We start from the raw sequence: 22,347 nt of genomic DNA, 5'->3' as shown, positions 1-22,347 counted from the left end.
AGGTCATGGAGTAGAGGCAGGATACAAATTTAGGGAACTTGACTGAGAGTCCATACTCTTAAATGACTTAAATGACACACTGCCTCTGGATGGAAGGATACCATCTTGACCAACCTCCTATATGATAGGGCATGGCAGAGTGATAATCCCCTGACCCTCCTTGTCTGCACAGCTGTCTCTCTTTCCTATATTGGCTCCTTGGGCAGCTTACCTAACCCTCAGTGAGCAGGAGTTGCCAAATGTAGCCTGTAGACACTTACCTACAGCCCTAGAAGTTAATCTGACTCTGCCTTTGACAAGCTAGGTGTCCTTGCCTCTCTGAGCATGTTTCCTCATCTGTGAAGTAGAGAGAATGATCATGGGATCATTTAGGGGTTAAAGAAGATAACAACACAGTCTTTGCCTCTGAGTAAGCACTTCAAGTTGGTTAGCAAATTTTTGTTACCATCATCCTCTGGTCTCGAGAGCAAACTACGAAACAGTTTCTCAGAGACCAGATTCTAAGACCTAGGTAGGCGGGCAGGTTTTTTTTTTTGGTTTTGACAACACAATAATTTTATTCTGTGTATTTCTCTTGACTCTTTTGGTGTGAAAAGCAGAGAGGTAAAGCATTATTTGACAGATGTATGGATTCAAGCAAGAAACTGAGGTGCAATTGCAAAGAAATGCCTTGTATAACTCAGAGCCCTGTCTGAGGAGACACAGAGGACCCTAGAGGGCGGAGAATGAACACAGCGCAGGGGCTAGTTCCAGAGTCGCATCCTCGGTTAGTTCACTTGCAAGTGTGGGTGAGGGTCCCTGGTCATTAGGCAGAGATTTTTTTTTTCCCCTCTGCTCTAACACCTATCTGCTGTCTAGTGTTTATTAAACAAAATTTATTTCATTTTTCTTGGTGTGAAAGAATTCGTGTCTTGTCCAAAATGCAGAGGCAAAGGAGCTCTGTAACTGCAGGCTTGTTGAACCCTTTTTCCCCACCTGTTCCTGTGCCAGAGTTTGCCAAAGTGTTCACTTGCCAGCCGTTGCTCCTCACTTCTCACGGCCAGCTCACTCCGAAGGCTCAAGCCGCAGTGACACGGCCGTTTCTGCCGCCGCCACCACCAGCAGCAGCCACTAAGTTTCCTGCTCTAAGGATGTGACCTGCCGTGAAGCTTTCACAGTCCTCTTTCATTCCTGTCTTCAGTGTTGTATCTCTTTCTTTTGGTGCTTTTGCCATGCAGCAGTATTGCCAAAAAAAAAAAAAAGTTTTCAGGCACCAAAGTGAAGAGCCCTTACTACCTTACCATAGGGATTTGAGTTAGCTATGGCGAAGAAGGAAATTGAGAGGGCTCCTTGTGCCTCTGTGCTGAGCAGGAAGGAGTTTGCTTCTTGACAGTGTGCTAGCTCCCTAGCCAGGTGGGGGACTTGCTGGGATTGTATGACCTCTGGAGGAATATAAAAAGAAAAACAGTGCCCCCAACCCACAGGAGCCAAGGCTGGAAGACCGATCTCACCTTCTCCCACTCCCTTTCCCTAAGCTTAAGCTTGCTCTGCCAGCAGACACTGCCCCAAGACTGTGGCTTATAACAGCCATTTCCTTTTGTCCATGAATAAGCTCACTCTTTGTAAAATGTTTCAGCTTGGGGGACTGGAAAGGCTCTCTTGTGCCTTCCTGTCTCTTCATTTCTCCAAGGGTTAATGTTGATGGCTCTGTCTTTGTCTTCACAGGGAACTCTAATGATCCATGACAAAGAGGTCACACTCGAGTATGTACCAAGCCTGGATTTTTGGTACTGCAAGTGGGTGAGTGCCCAGAATTCTTCTCTTTAGAAGTAAGGATCCAGCGTCATAGTTCCTCTGTGTTTCCAGGAATGCTGCCTGGTGCATTATACATTGCCAAGGGCAAAGTTCTTCTTTCTTGGTTCACTTCAAATGAACTGGAAGTCAGGGCAAGGTCATCCCAGCTACTGCCTGTGGCCATAGAGGTTTCAAGGTCTGTAGGTGGAGACCTTTCCCCAGTGACATATGCCATGTTCTTATTGATTTTGAACTGAAAGAAGGACAGTCCCTTGATTTAAAGCCTACCCCCAGTTACCTTTCCTGGGAGTGGTTAAAGAGGATTTACTAATACTTCAAAAACTCTATATACAGAGGCTGGATCTGTGAGAGGTATACATTTTTTTTTTTGGATATTCAGGGGTTTCCAAGGATATAGAACTTCAGGTAATGTAGTATTTGTCCTCTGTTTAACTTCATATTCTTCTTGAACAATATATTTAAAGATATTAGGTTTTACTCTTTTTAGATGTCCAGTTTGATTGCAAATGAGTGTGAATATACATTTTATCATTTTTCATCAGGCTATTAGTTTCAAAAGTAAGTTTGAAAAGTCTGTAAAGTTTCTGAACCAAGATTCACTAAAAATATTGTAGAACTTGATAAAATTAAGTAATGGCTTTAGCTTGACATTTTGAAATACAATTTAAATAGATATAGTTGTCATTCACCAAAGCATTAATAGTTCATGGATATATATATATACCATAAGCTGTCAATGTAGAAAGAAAGACATTTAATTATTTTTTAAATAGTTTGCTGTTTTAACTATTTTAAAGCATGTAATTCAGTAGCTTTCAGTACTTTCACAGTGAAGTGCAATCACCAACACTAATTCTAGAACTTTTTCTTCACCCTGAAGGAAACCCCGTATCTATTAAACAGTCATTCCCCATTCCCCTTTCATTGAGTTTCTGGAAACCACTATTCTGTTTGTATCTCTGTGAATGTGCCTATTCTGAACATTTCACATAAGTAGAACCATGTATTATGTGACCTTTTGTCTGCCTTCTTTCACTTACCGTTCACTTAGAGTGTGTATCAGTATTTCATTTATTTTTATGGCTGAATAATAAATGGATATGCCACGTTTTGTTTATTCATCAGGCAATGGACATTTGCATTGTCTCCATTTCTTGGCTATTGACAATAAGAATACCATGAATATTTAGGAACAAGTTTTTGTTTGAAAGCCTGTTCTCAGTTCTTTTGGGTTTATGCCCAAGAGTAGAATTGTTGGGTCATATAGTACTTTCATGTTTTAACTCTCTGAGGAGCTGCTAAACTTTTTTTCACAGAAAGCAGCTGCACAGTTTACATTCCCATCAACAGTGTCTTAAGGGTTGCAGTTTTTCCACATCCTTGCCAACATTTATTTTCTTCCCCCTCAAACCGCCCCTCCCCCCTGCCTTTTTTTTTTTGGTAGTAGCCATCAAACTGTTTAACAACCACTAGTGGGTGTGATGGAGAAGGCAGTGGCACCCCACTCCAGTACTCTTGCCTGGAAAATCCCATGGACTGAGAAGCCTGGAAGGCTGCAGTCCATGGGGTCGCTGAGGGTCGGACACGGCTGAGGGTCGGACACGACTGAGCGACTTCACTTTCACTTTTCAGTTTCATACATTGGAGAAGGAAATGGCAACCCACTCCAGTGTTCTTGCTTTGAGAATCCCAGGGACAGGGGAGCCTGGTGGGCTGCCGTCTATGGGGTCGCACAGAGTCGGACACGACTGAAGTGACTTAGTAGTAGTAGTAGTGGGTGTGAAATAGTATTTCATCTTCATGATCGTGATACTGATTTGCAGTTCCCTAATGATTAGTGATGTTGACCATCTTTTCTTGTGTTTGTTGCCACTTGTGTATCTTTTGGGGGAAAATGTGTATTTAGGTCTTCTGCCCATTTTTAAGTAGGTTGTTTGTCTTTTTTTTAAGTTGTAAGAGTTCTTCTTGGCAATTCCCTGGTGGTCCAGTGGTTAGGACTCAGCACTTTCACTGTGGTGACCCAAATTCAGCCCCTGGTCAGGGAACTTATGAGCCATAAACTATGCAGATTAAAAAAGGTCCCGCCCCCACAAAAAAAGGCTGTAAGAGTTCTTTATATATTCTGGATGTTAATCCTTTATCAGATATGGTGGTTTAGGTCACTGAGTTGTGCCTGACTCTTGTGACCCCATTGACTATAGCCCACCAGGCTCCTCTGTCCTTGGGATCCTCCAGGCAAGAACACTGGAATGGGTTGCCATTTCCTTCTCCAGGGGATCTTCCTGGCCCAGGAATCAAACCCAGGTCAGATAGGGGATTTGCAAATATTTTCTACCATTCTATATGTTGTTACTGTGTGTTACTTTCTTGATAGTATCCTTTGATATACAGAGTTTTAATTTTGATAAAATCCATTTTATCTGTTTTGTTTTTTTCTTCTGTTACTTGCCCTTTGGTATCATGAAAGTATTGCTAAAGCCAAGGTCTTGAAGATGTATCCTTATGTTTTCTTCTAAGAATTTGATAGTTTTGTCATTTAAATATATTTGGACCTTTGATCTATTTTGAGTTAATTTTTGTTCAGGATATGAGTTAAGGGTCCATCTTCTTTGGAATGTGGATATTCAGTTTTCTGTGAACCATTTATTGAATTAACTATTATTTCCCCATTGAATAGTTCTGGTACTCTTGTTGGAAATAATTTGCCCATAGATGTATAGATTTAGTTACATAGACTCTCAGTTTTATTCTGTTGACCCATATATCTGTTCTCATGCCAGTACCACATTGTTTTGATTGTTGCAGCTCTGTAGTAAGTTTTGGCAGTTGCAAAGTGTGAGTCCTTCAGTTTTGTTCCTTTTCATTGTCTTGGCTACTCAGTGTCTTTACATCCTATAAATCTGAAGATGATCTTTTCCATTTCTGCAAAAAGGCCATTAGAATTTTGAGAACATTTTGCGTTTATGTAGTGATTGTCTCTACATCTTGGAATTATGAGTGATTTTTTAATAATCAGAGCTGGAGGGAGCTAGCATTAAAGAGAAATTTTTGAACTCTGTTTTCTGTTAAGCAGCAAAAAAAAAAAAAAGATGTTGGTATCTGATGTCAGAATTATGCAACTGTTGCCAAGGATGTTGCTTGAAAGAGCAGAATGGCTTGGTTAGATTGTCACCTAAAATATCAGGCCACTCTTTTAGCTATTTCAGGGGTATTTTGTAATTTCTGTGCTTCTCTGGAAGGATTGAAGTGCCAGTCCTGCATATGGGATCTTTGGCCTGATATGAAATACACTGACTTCTAAAAAAAATTCATAGCAGTAGTAGTCATAATAGCCAAGAAGTGGAAACAGCCTTAATGCTCATCAGCTGACAAATGGATAAACTAAATGTAGTATAGCCATACAGTGGAATACTATTTGGCAATAAAAAGAAATGAAGTACTGATCAGTGCTGTAGTATGAATGAACTTAAAAATACTATGCCAGACACAGAAGATCAATTCTGTGGGACTGAAGGTAAGAATGGAAGATGACTGCACTAGGTTTTTCTTTGGGGGATGAAGAAAATGTTCTAAAGTTAAATTTTGGTGATGATCTTAGTATATATAGATGTACTAGAAATCCTTGAATAGAACACTTAAAACTGATCAATTTTATGGTGTCTAAACTATAGCTACCTAGGTTAGGATCATAACTCCCCTACTTAAAGCTCTGCTGTGCGATCTTCCCACAGTATCTATAGGGGATAGATTCCCTATATTTTGGTATCAAAATCCACAGATGCTCAAGTCCCTTATATAAAATGATCTTGTATTTGCATATAACCTAGGCACATTCCCTGATATACTTTAAATCATCTCTAGATTACATATAGTAGATAATACAATGTAAATGCTCTGTAACACTTCTAATATTCTCAGAACAGCTACCAGAGGTGCTACCTGTGGATCTTCTTCCTTCCACGCCCTTTTTAAAATCAGAGTTTCAGAAAGGAGTTAATCACTGAATTCTTCTTGGTTCCAGCCAAGCCTGAATCGGGCCATCATAACCAGTTCAGGATCAGATTTTTGGGTGCAGGCTGAGTAGTCACAGCCTTAGGACAGAATCTCCTATAAACCACTTAATAGTCCATTTTCCTTAGTTAAGTTTACTTCCAGGAGAAATCTTTGTCCAGAGCAAAGGCATTTGGGCTGCTCAAAGGTCCAGCCAGATACCCTGTTAGAGGCAGCTCTCAGACAGCAGCTCACCGGATTCTGTGCCAGCTCTGATGAGTAGAGGATATCAGAATGGTTAGGTTTTATGGGAATCTGGGATATGGCTTATTTCTTTCAGTTTTGGCAGTTGTCACTGTGTTATATATATAAGGTTAAAAAAAATTTTTTTTTTGGTCAAATTGAACTATTTTCTTTCCCTGTGCAGTGTAAGGCCAGCACTGGTGGACACCGATCTTCATGTTCATTCTGCAAGTGCCCAAGGGAAGGTGAGTGGTGGTAGAGGCAGAGGTGGTAGTTATTTTGTACACTGAACATGACAAATTTCCTGCTTTCCTTGGCTTTAAAGAGTCATCATCCCTAAATACAAGTTCATCTGGAAAACTCTTAAAAGTGCTGTGTGATAGCTAACTTTGTGTGACCTGTTAGTAAATAGTTTTGGGTCTCAGAGTTCCGCCAAGGGTGGGAGATGGATTATGGGCTACTTAGCCTGGGCAGCTGACCATAGGTCAGCAGTATTGTTACTTAGGATATTGTTACAGTTTAAGGGTATTAGGTTGAGGAAGAGTCTACATGGCATTCGTCCCTGTGACCCCTCCACCCCTACTTCTTTGAAGTTATTGGGGACAGTTTGCTGTTGTTATTGCTTTCTCATTTACATTCTAAACATTTGAGGATCTTAACACAAACACATTCCTTAAAGTAACAGTAAAAGTATAAACAAGACTAAATCAGGATTGAGGGTATGTGTTATTATTAGAGTGATAAACCTACCAGCTTCTCAGTGACTTGATTTTAAAGTTAATTTCTCCTGAGAACCTCTAGGTAAACAGCCTTAAGAGTCTGTCAAAGGCATTTATAACAGTAGTCCTATAACAATGACTGTTACATGCCTCTTTCTGATATTATCCTGTAAGGAAAGCTAGTACCTGACAGTAAAATACAGTTCAGTGCTGGGATCCTGGTAGTCTTCTAGAAGATTTGTTTGTTCCAAGGTTAGACTTTAGTGTGCCTCCAAGGAATGTTCTAGCTGGGCTTTTGGCCTATAGTGGAGATTCTGCTCTCAAATGAGGGCTATGAAGCAGGTGTTCTGAAAATATTTGTGGGGAGGCTGTATAAGCTCTAGAGTCCAAACCAGCACGTGGGAAGGTGAGTAAATAACTTTCCTATCAACAGGTGAGAGATTTTTAGCTTGCTGTATTACTCCAGTTATGCAAAATTGTGTTTTCCCTCCAGAAAGTCATCTTTTCAGTCTGTTCTAACAAATGAATAAATGGGTTATAGAAACCCTTGAGCACCATACCAGTAAGATGGTTGAAACAGCTTTAAGCTAGAAACATACGTGGCAGGCATTCACTAGTCGCCTGTCACCGCTGTTAAGTAATCTCTACACTGCTCCCATAGAATGCCATTTTGAGCCACATGACTTCCCTTAAGAATGAATTAACTGTTTAAAAAAAAAATGCCCCCAATCAACTGGGCACATTATCCTGATATAGAAAGAGATTTGAAATGAATCATTTCTATCTTGAAGGACGTTTACCTGTTACAGTTATTGGCATGTAAATGAGCCTTGTACTGGTAGGTCTCTTCTTACTTTTGCAGGAGACTGGGGTGTCTAGTCTTATAGAATTTGGGCAGCTATTTTAGTACCATAACACTGGAAAAAGAAAGACTCCTAGGCATAGCACATTTGACATAAATGTTTCTAGCAAATTCCTGGAAAGACCATATGTTTAATACTTTTTTCCTAAGATCTGTTCTTATCAGTAGTTATAATAGTAAAAGTCCAGGGTCTCTGAAAGATTTAAATGTTGGGGAAATGATAAAAAACTCACTCATAAGATTAAAATTTTTAAATACTTAGTTACTGCTGAAAACTGTTCTATTTACGGTCTTGTTAGCCTTTCTGCTTAAAGTTTGTCAGAGGACTTTTTTGTAGGTTTTTTGTTTTTTGTGTTTTTTTTTACTTTTAAAAATATTGCAGGAAATTCTCTGGTGGACCAATGGCTAAGACTCGGCACTTTTACTGTCATGGTCCAGGTTCAGTCCCTGGGTAGGGAACTAAGATCCTGCAAGCCATACAGCTTGCAGGATATAAGCCAGTTCCCTGGCAGTATAGTGGCTAAGACTCTGAGCTTCCACTGCCAGGGGCACAGGTTCAATCCCTGGTCAGGGAAATAAGATCCCACATGTTGCTCACTGTGGCCAAAAAACCCAAAAATAAAAACATTCTAGTGCGAGTATTTGTTGGTAAGTAAGGAGGAACCACAAGAGTAGTGTTGTGTTTGGGGGATTAAAACCTGTTGGAGATTCTTTTTCTATTTCTGTTCGTCTAATGACAGAAGCTAAGCAAGAATTAGTAACCTACCCTCAGCCTCAGAAAACATCCATACCAGCACTATCAGAAAAACAAGCCAGCCAACCCTCAAGGTCAGCTGATAAGGAATCTGAACCCAAGAAGAGGGAAGAAGGACAAGAACCACGCTTGGGACATCAAAAGAGAGAATCAGAAAGGTATCTGCCTCCTCGAAGGGAAGGATTCACCTTCCGAAGAGACCGAGAGAAGGAGCCGTGGTCTGGGGAGACACGCCAGGATGGGGAAAGCAAAAGTAAGTGGTTTGTCAGGGCATGTACCAGTCTGTGACCACCACGGTTGGGGCATAGATGACCTATACTGTGACTTCCTACACCTTAGTAAAACAGCTCAACCTGATTGTAGACGCTATTGTTTTTTGCAGGCCTCGCTGTCAGAATCTGTATCCTCCAACTAGCAAGTTTCTATTCAAATGTAGCAAGGCATAACTTTAGATTTCTAAGTATTGTGAAGAAAAGTGTGAAGTATTTAACTAATAGAATCACCCTTGGTAGAGCAGGGTAACATCTGCAGTATGAAAAAAAAATACACTCAAACTCTGAAGCCTTCAAAATTGTAAACCTTTCTCTCTTTCCTTTCTCCTCTCCCATTTGTGCTTGGTTTGTTCAGCAATCATGCTAAAACGCATCTATCGTTCCACTCCACCGGAGGTGATAGTGGAAGTGCTGGAGCCCTATGTCCGCCTTACTACTGCCAACATCCGTATCATCAAGAACAGAACAGGACACATGGGCCACACCTATGGCTTTATTGACCTGGACTCCCACGCAGTGAGTTGCAGTTGTCCATCACCCCCATCCCCCAGGCCCCTCACCCTCTCCTTTCACCCCGGGATGGCCTAGGAACAACTGCCTATGGAAACCTCAAGAAGGTTGGAAGGACTTGACCCTTAAAGTTGTCATGTGCCACTTGGCACCATAACCCCTGTTATTGTTTTCTTTGGCTCATTCAGGTGAAGTGACTGCCCTAGAAAGTTGGAACTCTGAGTGGCTTTCCAGGTCTATTTCTTGTCTGGTGGCATTTCAGTTTCCAGTTAAAATAGTGACAGCTTAGTCACTTGGAAAATCTGAGTACTGAACCTTTTCAAGATTTTGTTGAATTTTCTAATTTCTTAAAATCATTTTGACCAATCACAATTTTATGTTTGATGGTAGAACATTCACTCTTTTTCCTCAAAGTGTTGCTTTAATAGATTCTTGTGCCTTGAATTTCTAGTTGTGGGGCCCTTTTCCATGTAAGTAATGCGAGGGTAGCAATGAAAATTATGTTTTGCACTCAAAAAAGTCACAAGAGACTTTGTAAGCTGGATCTGATGCAGTGACAGTTGCAGACTAAAAGAAGCGGATTTGAACTTTTGAAATTGATACTAAGAACTGATGGCTACACTGACCATTATTCTGATCAGCGCTTCATTAAGGGTTGCTTATTTTTGCCAGTGTGCTCTTAGTGTTATAATGATGACCAGAACATATGTTTAATAAAGGTTTTTTGGTTTTTTTTTTTTGAGAAGGAAAATCCATGTTCAGTTTTCTTTCATAGGACATGTCCTTTTCTTTCTTTGGGTTCAAATGAGTGTTTGTTTCCCCAGGAAGCTCTTCGAGTAGTGAAAATCTTGCAGAACCTTGATCCACCATTTAGCATTGCTGGGAAAATGGTAGCTGTAAACCTGGCCACTGGAAAACGAAGGTAAAGCAGAGGGATGGGACTCCTTTGTGTTATCCCACTCAGATGTTTGGGAGGCAGCTCTTACCTCTGACTGGAGATACAGATGGTAAAGCATGCTTTCCCAGTGTAAGTTGCCTCAGATTCACATGTATATTTTCTTTTTCTATGGCTTGCCTTGTTCTTTCTCTAGATTTTTTTTTTTTTTCCTTTTAAATAGTAGTACTGAGTACTTATTTTTTTTCCCCTCTTAACTCTCTGGTCTCTTTGGGCCCCAGGTGATGGTACAGCCTTGTATATGCAAACAAATTGCAAAATATCCTTGCTCCCTGAAATCCTAAGAAAATGCTGTCTTGACTTTGTTCATACCCCCATAGTGCTGGGAAATCTTATTCTTTACTCCTTCACTCATCTTGACCCAGAAATGGTAACTGGGAAGTGGCAGCATCAGAGAGGCAGGCTTACAGGGAGCGGTCAGCTCTGCTCTGGTACCCTCAACTCAATTGCTGTTTTCCTCCAGCAGATAGTTATACAGGAGTCCCGCTGCTTCTCCCTTCAGGAATCTCTGCATCACCAGACCTGCTATCTGGGTTGATTCCTTTCCGTGCCACGGGGGGAATAGAGTTTCTCAGCAGATCTGTTAGGGTTGGGCACCCCTCAGGTGGCTTTCGGTAGCAGGCTCAAGACATGTTGTGTTGTTTGTTGCAGAAATGATTCTGGGGACCATTCTGACCATATGCACTGCTATCAGGTAGGCTTCAGCAGTTGGGGAGTGCTTTGTTAAGATCCTCAAGTGACTGAAAAAGTGACCTTCAGTTCTCTCTAATGGCTGATTGTTAAGGTAAATGGCTATCCGAAGTTCCATAATTTTAACTTGTTTTTCTGTGATAGGGTAAAAAATATTTCCGAGATAGGCGGGGAGGTGGCAGAAATTCAGACTGGTCTTCCGATGTAAATCGACAAGGACAACAGTGTGAGTAACCTTTGTCTTATTTCTATTGTTCTTTCTAGTTTGATTGCCCATTAATTGAAATCTTGAAAAAAAAAAAAATCCTGATGGTCACAAAGTTGGCAAGAGACAAGGGGTGCTCACTCAGAGAGCTCCATCTACAGGTTTTCGGTTGGCCAGCCTCCTTCTTAGATTGTTGTTGACGAGTCCCCAGCAAGGGCTTCTTTGGACATGGGCTAACTCTGGCTCTGGTTTTATTCCCTCTAGCTTCATCTGACTGCTACATATATGATTCTGCTACTGGCTACTATTATGATCCCTTGGCAGGAACTTACTATGACCCCAATACACAGGTGAGTTTGGGGCTTTGTTATTTTGTAAATCATTCTTATATATATATATATATATATATATATATATTTAAGATTGATTGATTTAGTTTTGGATGTGCTGGGTCCTCATGGCTGTGCGAGCTTTTCTCTAGTTGTGGTGAGTGGGGACTACGCTTCGTTGCAGCGAGTGGGCTTCTCATTGCAGTGGCTTCTCTTGTTGCCAAGCGTAGGCTCTAGGCATGGGGCTTCAGCAGTTGCCGCTCACAGGCTGTAGATCATGGGCTTAGTAGTTGTGGCGCATGGATTTAGTTGCTCCACAGCATGTGGGATCTTCTTAAGCCAAGAATTGAACCTTTGTCCCCTGCATTGGCAGGCAGATTCTTAACTACTGGACCATAAAGGAAGTCTTTATTTTGGTGTGTATGTTTTGTTTTGGGTTTTTTTGGTGTTTTTAAATGTCCAGGTTTTATATTGAGTTGTAATTATGTAGGTGGATTTTAAAGATGGTAATCTTCATGTTAACTGTTGTATATATAGAAAAATCAATGCCTTGTGACATTACAGGTGAGAACAGTGCTGCTCTTGGGAAAAATGGACAGTGAGTGGTCTGGCTACCTTTTGACCCCTGGAGTGGGTTTTTAGGTTGTTTAATATGTTTTCCTCTAAGACAAGAGAGAGAAAGCTGTTTCTTTCCCTCAGAAGAGAACTGTGCTCCTTAGACGTGGAATTTCTGGAAAAGTGAAATGTTCTATAGACTTAACTGTTTTGCAGCAAGAAGTCTATGTACCCCAGGATCCTGGGTCCCCTGAGGAAGAAGATATCAAGGAGAAGAAACCTAGCAGTCAAGGAAAGTCAAGTAGCAAGAAGGAAACATCAAAAAGAGACAGCAAGGAGAAAAAAGACCGAGGAGTCACGAGGGTAAGAGGGCATGGGAACCCTGCTTTCTTTTCGCCACAGTGCACACTAAATGTATATATCTTTCTAGATAGAATTGTAGTAAAGGCTGAAAGAGATAATGTACATAAATGTACCATATGGTACCTGACATAGGGTAATCACTCAATATATACTAAATGGGATGTGTTTAAATCTTTTTTTATTTTGGAATCACTATAGTAATATCACAGATATTTCACAAATTAAGAGGTTTGGAAAATCAGACTCACTTCAACAGGTGAACTCTAAACCCAGCTTTTATGAGTATCATATAAAAATTACCTGGGATTTTGATCAGTTTCAGGAAAATGCCAGTGAGGGGACAGCTCCCCCAGAAGATGTGTTTAAGAAGCCTCTGCCTCCCACTGTGAAGAAGGAAGAGAGTCCTCCACCAGTAAGGCTAAGCTGATGTGCTGGGCTAGGGCTGGGGCTGATTGCAAATGGGAAAGAAGGTTCAAAGGTTGATGACTCACTTCGGTACTGGTCCTGTAGTTCTCTGTGTCTCACAGACAAGGACTGCTCTTGAGTGTAAACATGAGGTGCATTTTCCTGTCTGTTAGTAGGAGTGTTCCTTGAGACTCAGAGACCGTTATCTGTCCTTTTTCTCCGTTCCTACCAGACCAGAGAATGCCAGCCATTTTTAAGTTAGAATCTTGGTTTTGTTAATTCTTCTCTTCTAAATGACCAAGGAAATATGTTTTCCTGGCCCTAATGTTTTCTACTTTTTGATGCTGCATGAAAACATCTTAAATGTCAAGTGCATGCATATGTCATTTTTATCATTTGCCCGCCAGAGTGAACAAGGGTTAACACGTACCCATTTTTTAGATGCCTTAAAAGTGATAGTCTCAAGGTAATCAAAAGTTATTTTGATGCTAGGCCAATGATCATGTATCATTATTTAACATTTTCTATAAACTCATGATAAATACTTTTTGCTGCTCTACATTGTTGATTCAGTTCACTGTAATGTCTATCCTAACCCTGCCTTTGTCTTTACCTTATTCAGGAACTGGATCTATTTACCTGAGTGTTTATCCTTTAGTTAGTTTTAGTCCATCGCCTAAATCTGTCTTGCTATAGGGGTTTCTGTGCCCTGGATGAAAGTTGTCTTTTCTCCATGGGTTACAATGTCTCTGCCTCTTTAAAAGTAACTTGTAACTTTTAAACTCTTTCTTTGAGGGCTATGTGAGTTTCCATTTCTCTTCCTTCTCATCACTCTTCTATTGCTAATGTCACTTCTAAGGGAACCTTTCTGGCTTATGTCAGTGGACAAGGAGAAAAATCAAGCTCAAGCCATGTTGCTTCCATCTGGAAGATGAACAGTGTGGTCAGTGGGCCTGTTTTGAACCCAGTTCATTATCCAAACCAAAAGAGAAGAAATGAGATGCCCATATCAGAATATCTAGAAAACACGCCCCAAATACAGGTTGAGGTTGTGTTAATCCCTGGCCTTCTCCTTCCAGCCTAAGGTGGTAAACCCTCTGATCGGCCTCCTGGGTGAATATGGAGGAGACAGTGACTATGAGGAGGAAGAGGAGGAGGAGCAGACCCCTCCTCCACAGCCCCGCACAGCACACCCCCCGCAGCGGGAGGAGCTGACCAAGAAGGAGAATGAAGAAGACAAACTCACTGACTGGAATAAACTGGCTTGCCTGCTCTGCAGAAGGCAATTTCCCAATAAAGAAGTTTTAATCAAACACCAGCAGCTTTCAGATCTGCACAAGGTATTAGGGAATGGGCCCTGGCCTTCTGAACTTTGACTGTCATCATTGAGCATTACAGTAAAAAGAAGCTTATGCTGTCCTTCTCACTCTGTCTCTTCCCCAGCTCCTCTAATTAAATCATTCTAATTCAAAAATGAGTTGTTTTTCCACCATTTTGTTCATGAGTGGCTCTGCATTAAGACTGTGCCTAGCTTCAGAAAACTGCAGTGTATAGACACAAGGCAAGCAGTATGTCTGGGGTTGAAGCACCAAGGATAGAGGCTGTGCTGAAGTCAGGAGGAGCAGGGGTCATGGAAAAGGACACTCACTTGCTGGGTTTCTCATCTTAGCTTTACTATTAACCTCACAGTTGGTGTTCAGATAAGGCCCTTTACTTCTCTGATACTTGGTGGCTTTACCTAGTTCCATCTAGCTCTGACAGGGTGCAGTTTTCTCGAAAGGTGAGTCACATTCTTCCATATCTTCATGTAGACACCTTAAGTTTCTTATATATTCCAGAGGGCATTGTGTGGTGAAGCCACATGTGAGGAGTGGGGTACCCTCAAGGAGTACGGGGCTCTCGGAGCAACCTGTTGTTTTGTGTCCTTGGAGTCCCTTTTCATGTTTTTCTCTGGGTGTGAAAGAATGACTAGAGTCAGAATGGCTGGTGATGGTGGCGGTAAGGCAGAGCTTGTGGGTATTTGATTTTCTTCAGTGGTGTCTTCAGAGTCCCCTCTCCCATTTTTGCCTTGGATAAAGAGATAAAAACCAGGTTTGTGTCTTCTACATTTCAGGGAGAAGTAGGATAAAATTCTGCCTTGTGCCACAACATGGAACTAATCTGTGTGTCAGAACATGGGTTCCCATTGGTGAGGTTAATGCAAGATTTAGGGGTTGCTGCTTCCATAGTACAGTGATCACTTAGGAGAGTTGGCCAGTGAAAGGAGCCGCAGTCCTAACACAGCTATCAGAAAAGGCCTAGACACATTGCTCGGACCACTCTTTTTGTAGACCTACACTCAAAGAACTCCTTCTCTTCTCAGCAAAACCTGGAAATCCACCGGAAGATAAAACAGTCTGAGCAGGAGTTAGCCTATCTGGAGAGAAGAGAACGGGAGGTAAGATTTGGTGGCATGTCAGTCCCTTGACCCCAGCTCTTTTAGTTTTCTGGTGTAACATATGCAGGCTGTGCTGAAGATCAAGAGCGGAGAAGCCCCAAAAGATGGTGTGTACATTTCTCAAAACTCATCAAACTACGTTAAAGTGGTTTCATTTTTTTAATTTATAAATTGTACTTTAATAAAATTGGTTCCTTCGAAAGTAATGTGTTCCTTCGAAAGTAATGTTAGGGTCTCTGGGTAGGTCACATAACACTCCTCCTTCTTGCCCAGATTTTAAAATCAATGAAAGAATGTTGGCTTGGGCTGCTGAAATAGCATCTTTTACGGTTAAAAGCCAAGTTGGAGGAAGTAGCTTAGTCTGAGAGCCAAATGGACTTGCTATTTAGACCACACAATTAGGCGGACTCACTTAGGCAACTACAGGCTTTACTGGCCTATGACGGGTCTTATGTGATTGTTAGGAATCCATCTGTGGAGGCTATCTTTTCCTTAGAAGAGGGGAGGATAACCTGTTCTTCCCAAATTTACCAGTTAAGAGAAGCCACTACTTTCTCATGAATGTTTAAAGTGAGAGATTCCAGGACTTACCAGTTGAATTCCCTTCTCGTTATAGGAAATACCCAGAATAAAGTGAAACTTTCCCACTCCCCCACCCCCTCAGATGGAAATCTGAGATCTGTTCTTCTCCTTACCAACAGGGAAGGTTTAAAGAAAGAGGAAATGATCGCAGGGAAAAGCTCCAGTCTTTGGATTCTCCAGAAAGGAAACGCATTAAATACTCCAGGGAAACCGACAGGTAAACTATAAACTCTTCACTCAGCCTACAGTTCCAGGCATAATGATCTCTTTCTCCACCTTGCTGCCTTTTTCTGATCTCAGAGAGTGAGGTTTTTGGGAGCAGGTTCTTTCTGAACTCTTTGAGCATGAGGTTCACCCCAGCCTTTTGACCACCTGTCTTAACACAGGCAATATATATGTTTGCATGAAAGAATCATTGGCTGCTTAGCTGCTAAAAACCAGGGCTGGAGTGGCTGTGGTCGGGAACCCTTCCTCTTCTCATCAGTAATGCTGTATCTCTTTATTAACCTGATAAGAATGTCACACTCCTGGACTTTTTCTACAGGGAACCTTCATTCTCACATGTGTGTGTGTTAGTCACTCAGTCATGTCCGACTCTTTGCAACCCCATGGACTGTAGCCGGCCAGGTTCCTCTGTCTATGGAATTATCCGGACAAGAATACTGGAATGGGTTGCCACATAAGTGCTGAATAAGTGGTTGGTTGGTGATGTATAATCTGTAGCTTCCTGTGCTTCTTTATGGTCAGAGAGCTCCCAAGTTTTGAGTCCAGAGTTATAAAATTTTCTGATAGCCACTGTGTATAGATACTGCACCGAGTGCAAAGAATATTCAGGGGGATAAGATAAATATTATCTTTGGCTGTCTGAACACAGACTAAGGAAGGCTTCGGTGATAATTTGTCTCATAGGGCAGACACAGAAATCCGGTAAGGAAGGGAAGGACATTTTAGTTGCAGGGAACTGCATGTTTCATGGATGAAAGAGAGAGGTCATGATGCGTTTGAGAAGTTGTACATAGCCTGATGGGCTGAATACTGGGAAAATGTGGTTGAGTGACAAGGAGATGAGGCTGGCTCAGTCCAGTTCATGAAGTCCATGCTCTTTGAACACCTTACTAAGATTTTGTCGTAGGGCAGTAGGAGGTTATGGAATGATTTTAAGTAAGGTGTTGATCTTCACAAATTTGGGCAGGTCTCTTCATTGGTAAGTGAAAGAACTAGTAGCCAGGATAGAATATGCCTCTGGGGGAAAGGTCATGATTTAGCATTATGTTCATGGCTGTTCATAGTCTGGATCAAGCAGCGTTTGGTCAGCTCCTACCGCTTCTCTTGTGGGCAAGTTGTATTCTTTCACTTTTCCCTGCTTGTGTCCTCCTTTCCTCCCATGCTTTTTCTAGCTCACAAGCTCATCATTCATTGAGAACCTGTTCAGGTATACCCTTTTGTTAGAATTCCTCATTTGTGATGATACCCCTTCAAATTTGTGATTTTTTTTATTTCCATAATAGATATGTACTGCTGCCCCATCCATGGCTGAGCTCTTCAATGTGCTATAAGCATCTGTTGACATATTATGCTTCTCACATCCTTCCCCATGAACAGGGTCAGGTCTTAGTCTCTGTATCCAGGACAAAGCTGGTTTCGTAGAGAGCAGGCACTGAAAGATACTGTTTAATATGCTTTTTTTTTTTTTAACTGTTTAATAATCTTAAGAGGAGGCATGTCCGAGTCAAAAGGACAGAGGTTTTTATTGGGCTCACAAGCATATCACTGGAATCTTAGTATGTATGCTTCTTTTGCAGCGATCGTAAGCCTGTTGGTAAAGAAGGCATCGACAATAGCAGCAAAGGAGGCTATGTCCAACAGGCCACTGGCTGGAGGAAGGGGGCAGGCCTCGGATATGGCCATCCAGGATTGGGTTCGTCGGAGGAGGTGAAATGGTTTCCATCTTGTTAGGGGTGTCATGAACCTGGCGTATACCTAGCTTCCTCTCATTCTGTGGCCCACAACTATGTCCCAGCCTATTAGGTGGGCTTTCTCCACCACTGGCAAAGAACTTGAGAGCTGAGAAGGCTGTCAGTCTTTATTCCTAGGTTATAGCTAGGCATGCTAGGCTCTTTGCAGTTTGATTGGTGATGGGAAGCAGAGAGAGAAGTTGGAGTGGGGCTCATTTTACTGTTACAAAGAGGAAGACATGGGGTAGCATGGGAATCAGGCTGTTTGAGAGTGAAGAATAATTTGGTGAAAAGAACCAGGAACCAGCAATAGAAGGTATAAAGGCATCTCAGAGAGGAATTGTCATCAGAGGTTTTTGATGGCTAAAGTTTGAGGAGCGTGATATTAGTCCTGGTTCTCATGAAGGGCCTCACCCCTCATGTTTCAAGAAAAGAAGATAGAAAAGGTGATACAAGGGAACAGTGCCCATTTTGTGTTGTCTTAGTCCCCGTCTGAAAATGCCAAGTATAAGAGGTTGGCTTCTCATATTGCTGGTGTTGAATCCTGAAGTCATGGTGTCATCATCCTTCTTATTCATCTTGAGTGTTTATTAATTAAGCATTCTTTAAAAATTCTCCTGTATCTTGCTCTCCTTACTAGTCCAGAAATGTTAAAGACCAGCCCTGAAGCTAATTAATTTACAGAGCCCACTTCAATGTTTGTCTTTGTTCTACAGACTGAAAGTCGGATGAGGGGTCCCAATGTGGGAGCTCCAGGAAGAACGAGCAAGAGACAGTCCAATGAGACTTACCGAGATGCTGTGCGAAGAGTCATGTTTGCTCGGTATAAAGAACTCGATTAAAGAGTGGAGACAAGTCCCATAGGACACAACCTCCTTCTTGTTTTGTTTGTCCGTCTCTCTTTTTGTTTTGTTACTGTTCTTGCTGCTAGAACTTTTTTAAATAAACTTTTTTTCAATGTGATTTTTTTTTGGGGGGGGGTGGTTAAATTTTCCTCCCAGAGATGGGTGGGGGTTGGGGCTAATGGTAGGCGGGGGAGAATCCCTTGATGTGGGCCCATTTGAGGTGATGCTGAAATGGCAGCAAGGGCTTTCATGAGCTCTGGAACACTGCCTACTGTCAGTGTGAGAGGACTGGCTGCAGGGACCTTTGAACACTGGCCTGTATGAATACCGTCAGATCTAATCTCATTAGTGAAAACAGCATCTCATTATTGTAACTGCTAAGGCTGAACCTATTTCAGTAATGGGTTTATTACTCATTAGACCTTTAGAAGTGCTCTTCTGACTTTGTTGGTGGTCGGGGGAGGCAGTGTTGTGACACCTCTTTTTCTGAGTGTCTGCTGGGTGTTCAGTGCTTCACACATTGTGATCACCACAGCAAGCTGGCATAATAGGAATTATTATGCCAACATCATAGGAATTATGCCACTTCTCTGCAGCCACTGCCCCAGCTTCTCCTTCCCTCCATGGCTAGGATTCTCCAAAGAAGTGTCTGCCCTCTTTCAAATCTTTCCTTATTGCCCACCATATCACTCATACCATTTCACAGAATTTACTTCCAAAGGAAAGGGTTTTTTAAAAAATTCTTTGTAGTTAAAACGACTGCTATATCTTGTGAACCTATTAAAACTTAAAAATAATATCTTAAGGGAGCATATGGTACTCAGAATTGCACTTCTCAGGCATCTCAGGGGAAGAATGTTTCTTAGGAAGAGAACTGCATGTTTGAAGGAACATCTTGATTGTATAAGGTAGGGGTTTGTAAACTTCTCTGTAAAGAGTCAGAGAGTCAGTATTTTAGTCTTTGTATTATAAGTCATAGGATTTCTGTTGCAACTAACTCAGCTCTACTATAGTAAGAAAGAAGCCACAGGCAATACAAATGATTCTGGCTGTGGTCCAATAAAACTTTTATTTACAAAAACAGGTCACAAGCCAGAATTGGCCCAGGGCTTGTGGTTTTTGCCAACCTTTGGTCAAACGAGAGTCTGCATGCATAAAGGAGGACCAAGGAGGGTTCTATTAAAAAAAAAAAAAAACTGAGTAGGGGTATTGGCATTTTTGGACAGGATGAGCGTGAGGGGTGGGAGAGGTAAGGAGATGGAGGAATATACCAAGGAATAAACATTTCTAGCAACAGTAAATGTGAATTTAAATAGTTTGCTATGCTGTGTCCAAGAATAACCCCTTTCTCTTAATCTTTTGACCCCTTCGAAAAGGAAGACAAACAGGAGTACATTGGCTTCAGGATCAAGAGCCCCTAGTTCTGGGCCTTGCTACCACTAGGGCAGCATTTTAGAAGAAGGGCCATTTGAATCTTTCAGCCCTAGACAGATGTACTCCAAGAGCCCTTCTGGTCTAACTGATAGTCACGAGTGCATCTGTGATATGTCTCATTACTCCCTGTCCAACCTTCATTGAGTAGGTCAAAACACTTTTTGGAAGCTGGTCCAAGCTTTTCCTGAACTAGTCAGACTAAGTTTTCCTTCTAACTTGATGTCATCCTGTTGGATGCTACATATAGATACATACATACTTATGAAAATGTAGAAAAGTCTATGTGTGTAGGCAGTACTATGGTCTGAATGCTTGTGTTCCCCACCACCACCAGTATCACCTAACACCAAAGGTGATAGTATTGCTAGGTGAAGACTTTGGGAAGTAATTAGGTCATGAAGGTGGAGGTATCAGCTTTCGTAATGGGATTAGTGCACTTACAAAAGAAATTCCACAGAAGTCACCATGTGAAGATACAAGAATTTTGCAGCCTAGAAGAGGGCTCTCACCCAAACATGCTGGAACCTTGATCCTGGACTTCCCAACCTCTACAACTGTAAGAAAAAAATTTTCTGTTGTTTACAACTTAACCATTCTGCAGCATTTTGTTATGGCAGCTGGAACAAAAGGTAGATAATAGATAGGGAAGCAGGTAGGGAGGTAGATAGATAGGAAGATAGAGCCAGGAGAAGAGGGAGAGAAAAGTTATCCATTCTGAAATGCAGTGATTTCTACCTTTCTGTCTATTCTCATGGGATGTTTTGGGTTTTTTTCTTCTTTTAAATATGGAACGCTTCACAGATTTGTGTGTCATCCTTGTACAAGGGCCATGCTAATCTTTATCGTCCCAATTTTAGTATATGTGCTGCCAAAGTGAGGCATGTTTTTAATTATCCAAAGAGTTTCCAGTGTCAGTCACTTAATGTCCTTGAAGGATAAGCCTTAGTTAAAACATGTTTTTCTGGGGAAAAGATTTCCTAGTATATCTGAAGCTTCTGGTTTGAAATCTCTTTTGCCATCCTTCTACTTATTCTTGAAAGATTTCTTCTTACCCAAAAAGAGAAGAGTATAAGTTTGGTTTTCCATAATTAATACCTTCCTCTGCATTGTTATGGTCTAGTTTTTCAATTTGTATATGTGACCTTAAAAGTCAGTTCCCTTAAACTGTATCTATAAAGAATGCCAGTGGGCAAGTTATGTCAATTGGATACATAGGTATACCACCATTTGACTGATGAGTCAGAGTCCAAATATCTCTCGAATTGCTGAAGCATCTCTGCTGCTTCTGCTGCAAATGTTGCACTTTTAATTTTGGTAGTGGATTCATTTGTTCACTCAACGAATATTTATCAGTGTATACCGTGTGCCTGGCAGCAGCAGAGGCACTGGGGGATATAAAACTAAACAGAAGTCCTCACCCTTCTGGAGTTTACATTCTAGTGGATGAAGGCATGGACTCAAACCAATTTACTAATTCAAATCCCAGTTCTGCCACTATAGTGTGGAACCCATAGTGTGACCTTTTAGTGTGACCTACTGTTTCTAAAACAAGGACAGTGATAATGGTTTTGACTAGGAGACCAGCATTTGAGGCAGCTCTTTAAAGGTAGAGCCAACAGAAATTTGCTGACAGATTGAGTGCAAGGGAAAAAAAGTCATGGATGACTCCCAGGCATGTTAATTTTGAGATGTCTTCCCAGTGGCTCAGCGGTAAAGAATCTACCTGCAATGCAGGAGACACAGGTAGGCATGGGTTTGATCCCTGGGTCTGGAAGTTACCCTGAAGGAAGAGATGGCAACCTACCCCAGTATTGTCTGGAAAATCCCATGGACAGAGGAGCCTAGCAGGCTACAGTCCTTGGGGTTGACTGAACGTGACTGAACACAGCATACACAGACAGCCAATTAGTAACTATGAAATTGTTGTTCAGTTGCTCAGTCGTCTGGACTGCAGCATGCCAGGCCTCCCGGGCCTTCACTATGTCCTGCTCAGAGTCGTGTCTATTGAGTTGATGGTGCCCTTCAACTGTTCTATTAACCCTGGAAAGTAACTTTCCCGTGTCCTTGCCTTAGACTAAAGATTACCAATAAGATAATATTCTGAAGACTGCCTTCAAGAAACCTCTTCATTACCAGAAACGTCAATTTTCTTACTTGCAAAATGGGTTTAATAGTCATCCCAAAAGGTTATGAAGATGGAAATAGATATTTGTGAAGCATGCAGCCTAATAATAAAATCTAGCATTCAATAATGCAAAAGGTGATCAACCTTCGTTCCTTCTAAAGTAAGATTAAATGTGATGGTTTACATCGCGTCGGTAAAAACAAACTGTACTAAGGCCCATGTAGCAAAGGCAAATAATTGCTATGCTTAATAAAGATAAGAGATCTAATCCGGATCTGGAAAAGGCAGACAAGGCCGAGGCTTTGAAGAAAGGGAAATACGTA

The 22,347-nt window shown here is 41.5% G+C and overlaps 1 protein-coding gene and 1 non-coding gene across 11 annotated transcripts in view; one reads left to right on the top strand and one right to left on the bottom strand.

Annotated features, from left to right (window-relative positions):
- The window catches only part of RBM6 (RNA binding motif protein 6), an 83,850-nt gene extending 65,267 nt beyond the window's left edge, over positions 1–18,583 (top strand). For 7 of the 10 annotated variants that reach the window (XM_069562306.1, XM_069562307.1, XM_069562313.1 and 4 more), the window contains 15 exons: positions 1,705–1,779; positions 6,212–6,272; positions 8,349–8,615; positions 8,990–9,150; positions 9,969–10,066; positions 10,751–10,793; positions 10,934–11,015; positions 11,259–11,344; positions 12,095–12,241; positions 12,558–12,653; positions 13,726–13,986; positions 15,009–15,083; positions 15,785–15,882; positions 17,468–17,597; positions 18,337–18,583. In XM_069562306.1, coding sequence (XP_069418407.1) covers positions 1,705–1,779; positions 6,212–6,272; positions 8,349–8,615; positions 8,990–9,150; positions 9,969–10,066; positions 10,751–10,793; positions 10,934–11,015; positions 11,259–11,344; positions 12,095–12,241; positions 12,558–12,653; positions 13,726–13,986; positions 15,009–15,083; positions 15,785–15,882; positions 17,468–17,597; positions 18,337–18,462 — 1,806 coding nt within the window. In that variant the 3' untranslated portion in view covers positions 18,463–18,583. Of the gene's footprint in view, positions 1–599; positions 767–1,704; positions 1,780–6,211; positions 6,273–8,348; positions 8,616–8,989; positions 9,151–9,968; positions 10,067–10,750; positions 10,794–10,933; positions 11,016–11,258; positions 11,345–12,094; positions 12,242–12,557; positions 12,654–13,725; positions 13,987–15,008; positions 15,084–15,784; positions 15,883–17,467; positions 17,598–18,336 lie in introns of all 10 variants that reach the window. The other 3 variants (XM_069562311.1, XM_069562310.1, XM_069562312.1) reach the window with 1 other exon arrangement.
- Positions 18,584–20,678: 2,095 nt separating this feature from the next.
- On the bottom strand, positions 20,679–20,781 carry LOC138424947 (U6 spliceosomal RNA). The gene has a single exon (XR_011251042.1). It is a non-coding gene; the product is annotated as a U6 spliceosomal RNA (small nuclear RNA).
- Between the last annotated feature and the right edge of the window lie 1,566 nt (positions 20,782–22,347).

The sequence above is a fragment of the Ovis canadensis genome, chromosome 19, assembly GCF_042477335.2.
Source record: "Ovis canadensis isolate MfBH-ARS-UI-01 breed Bighorn chromosome 19, ARS-UI_OviCan_v2, whole genome shotgun sequence".
NCBI classification, from domain to species: Eukaryota; Metazoa; Chordata; class Mammalia; order Artiodactyla; family Bovidae; genus Ovis; species Ovis canadensis.
Note: the sequence above shows the minus strand (reverse complement) of the source record. Positions and strands in the feature narration are given on the sequence as shown.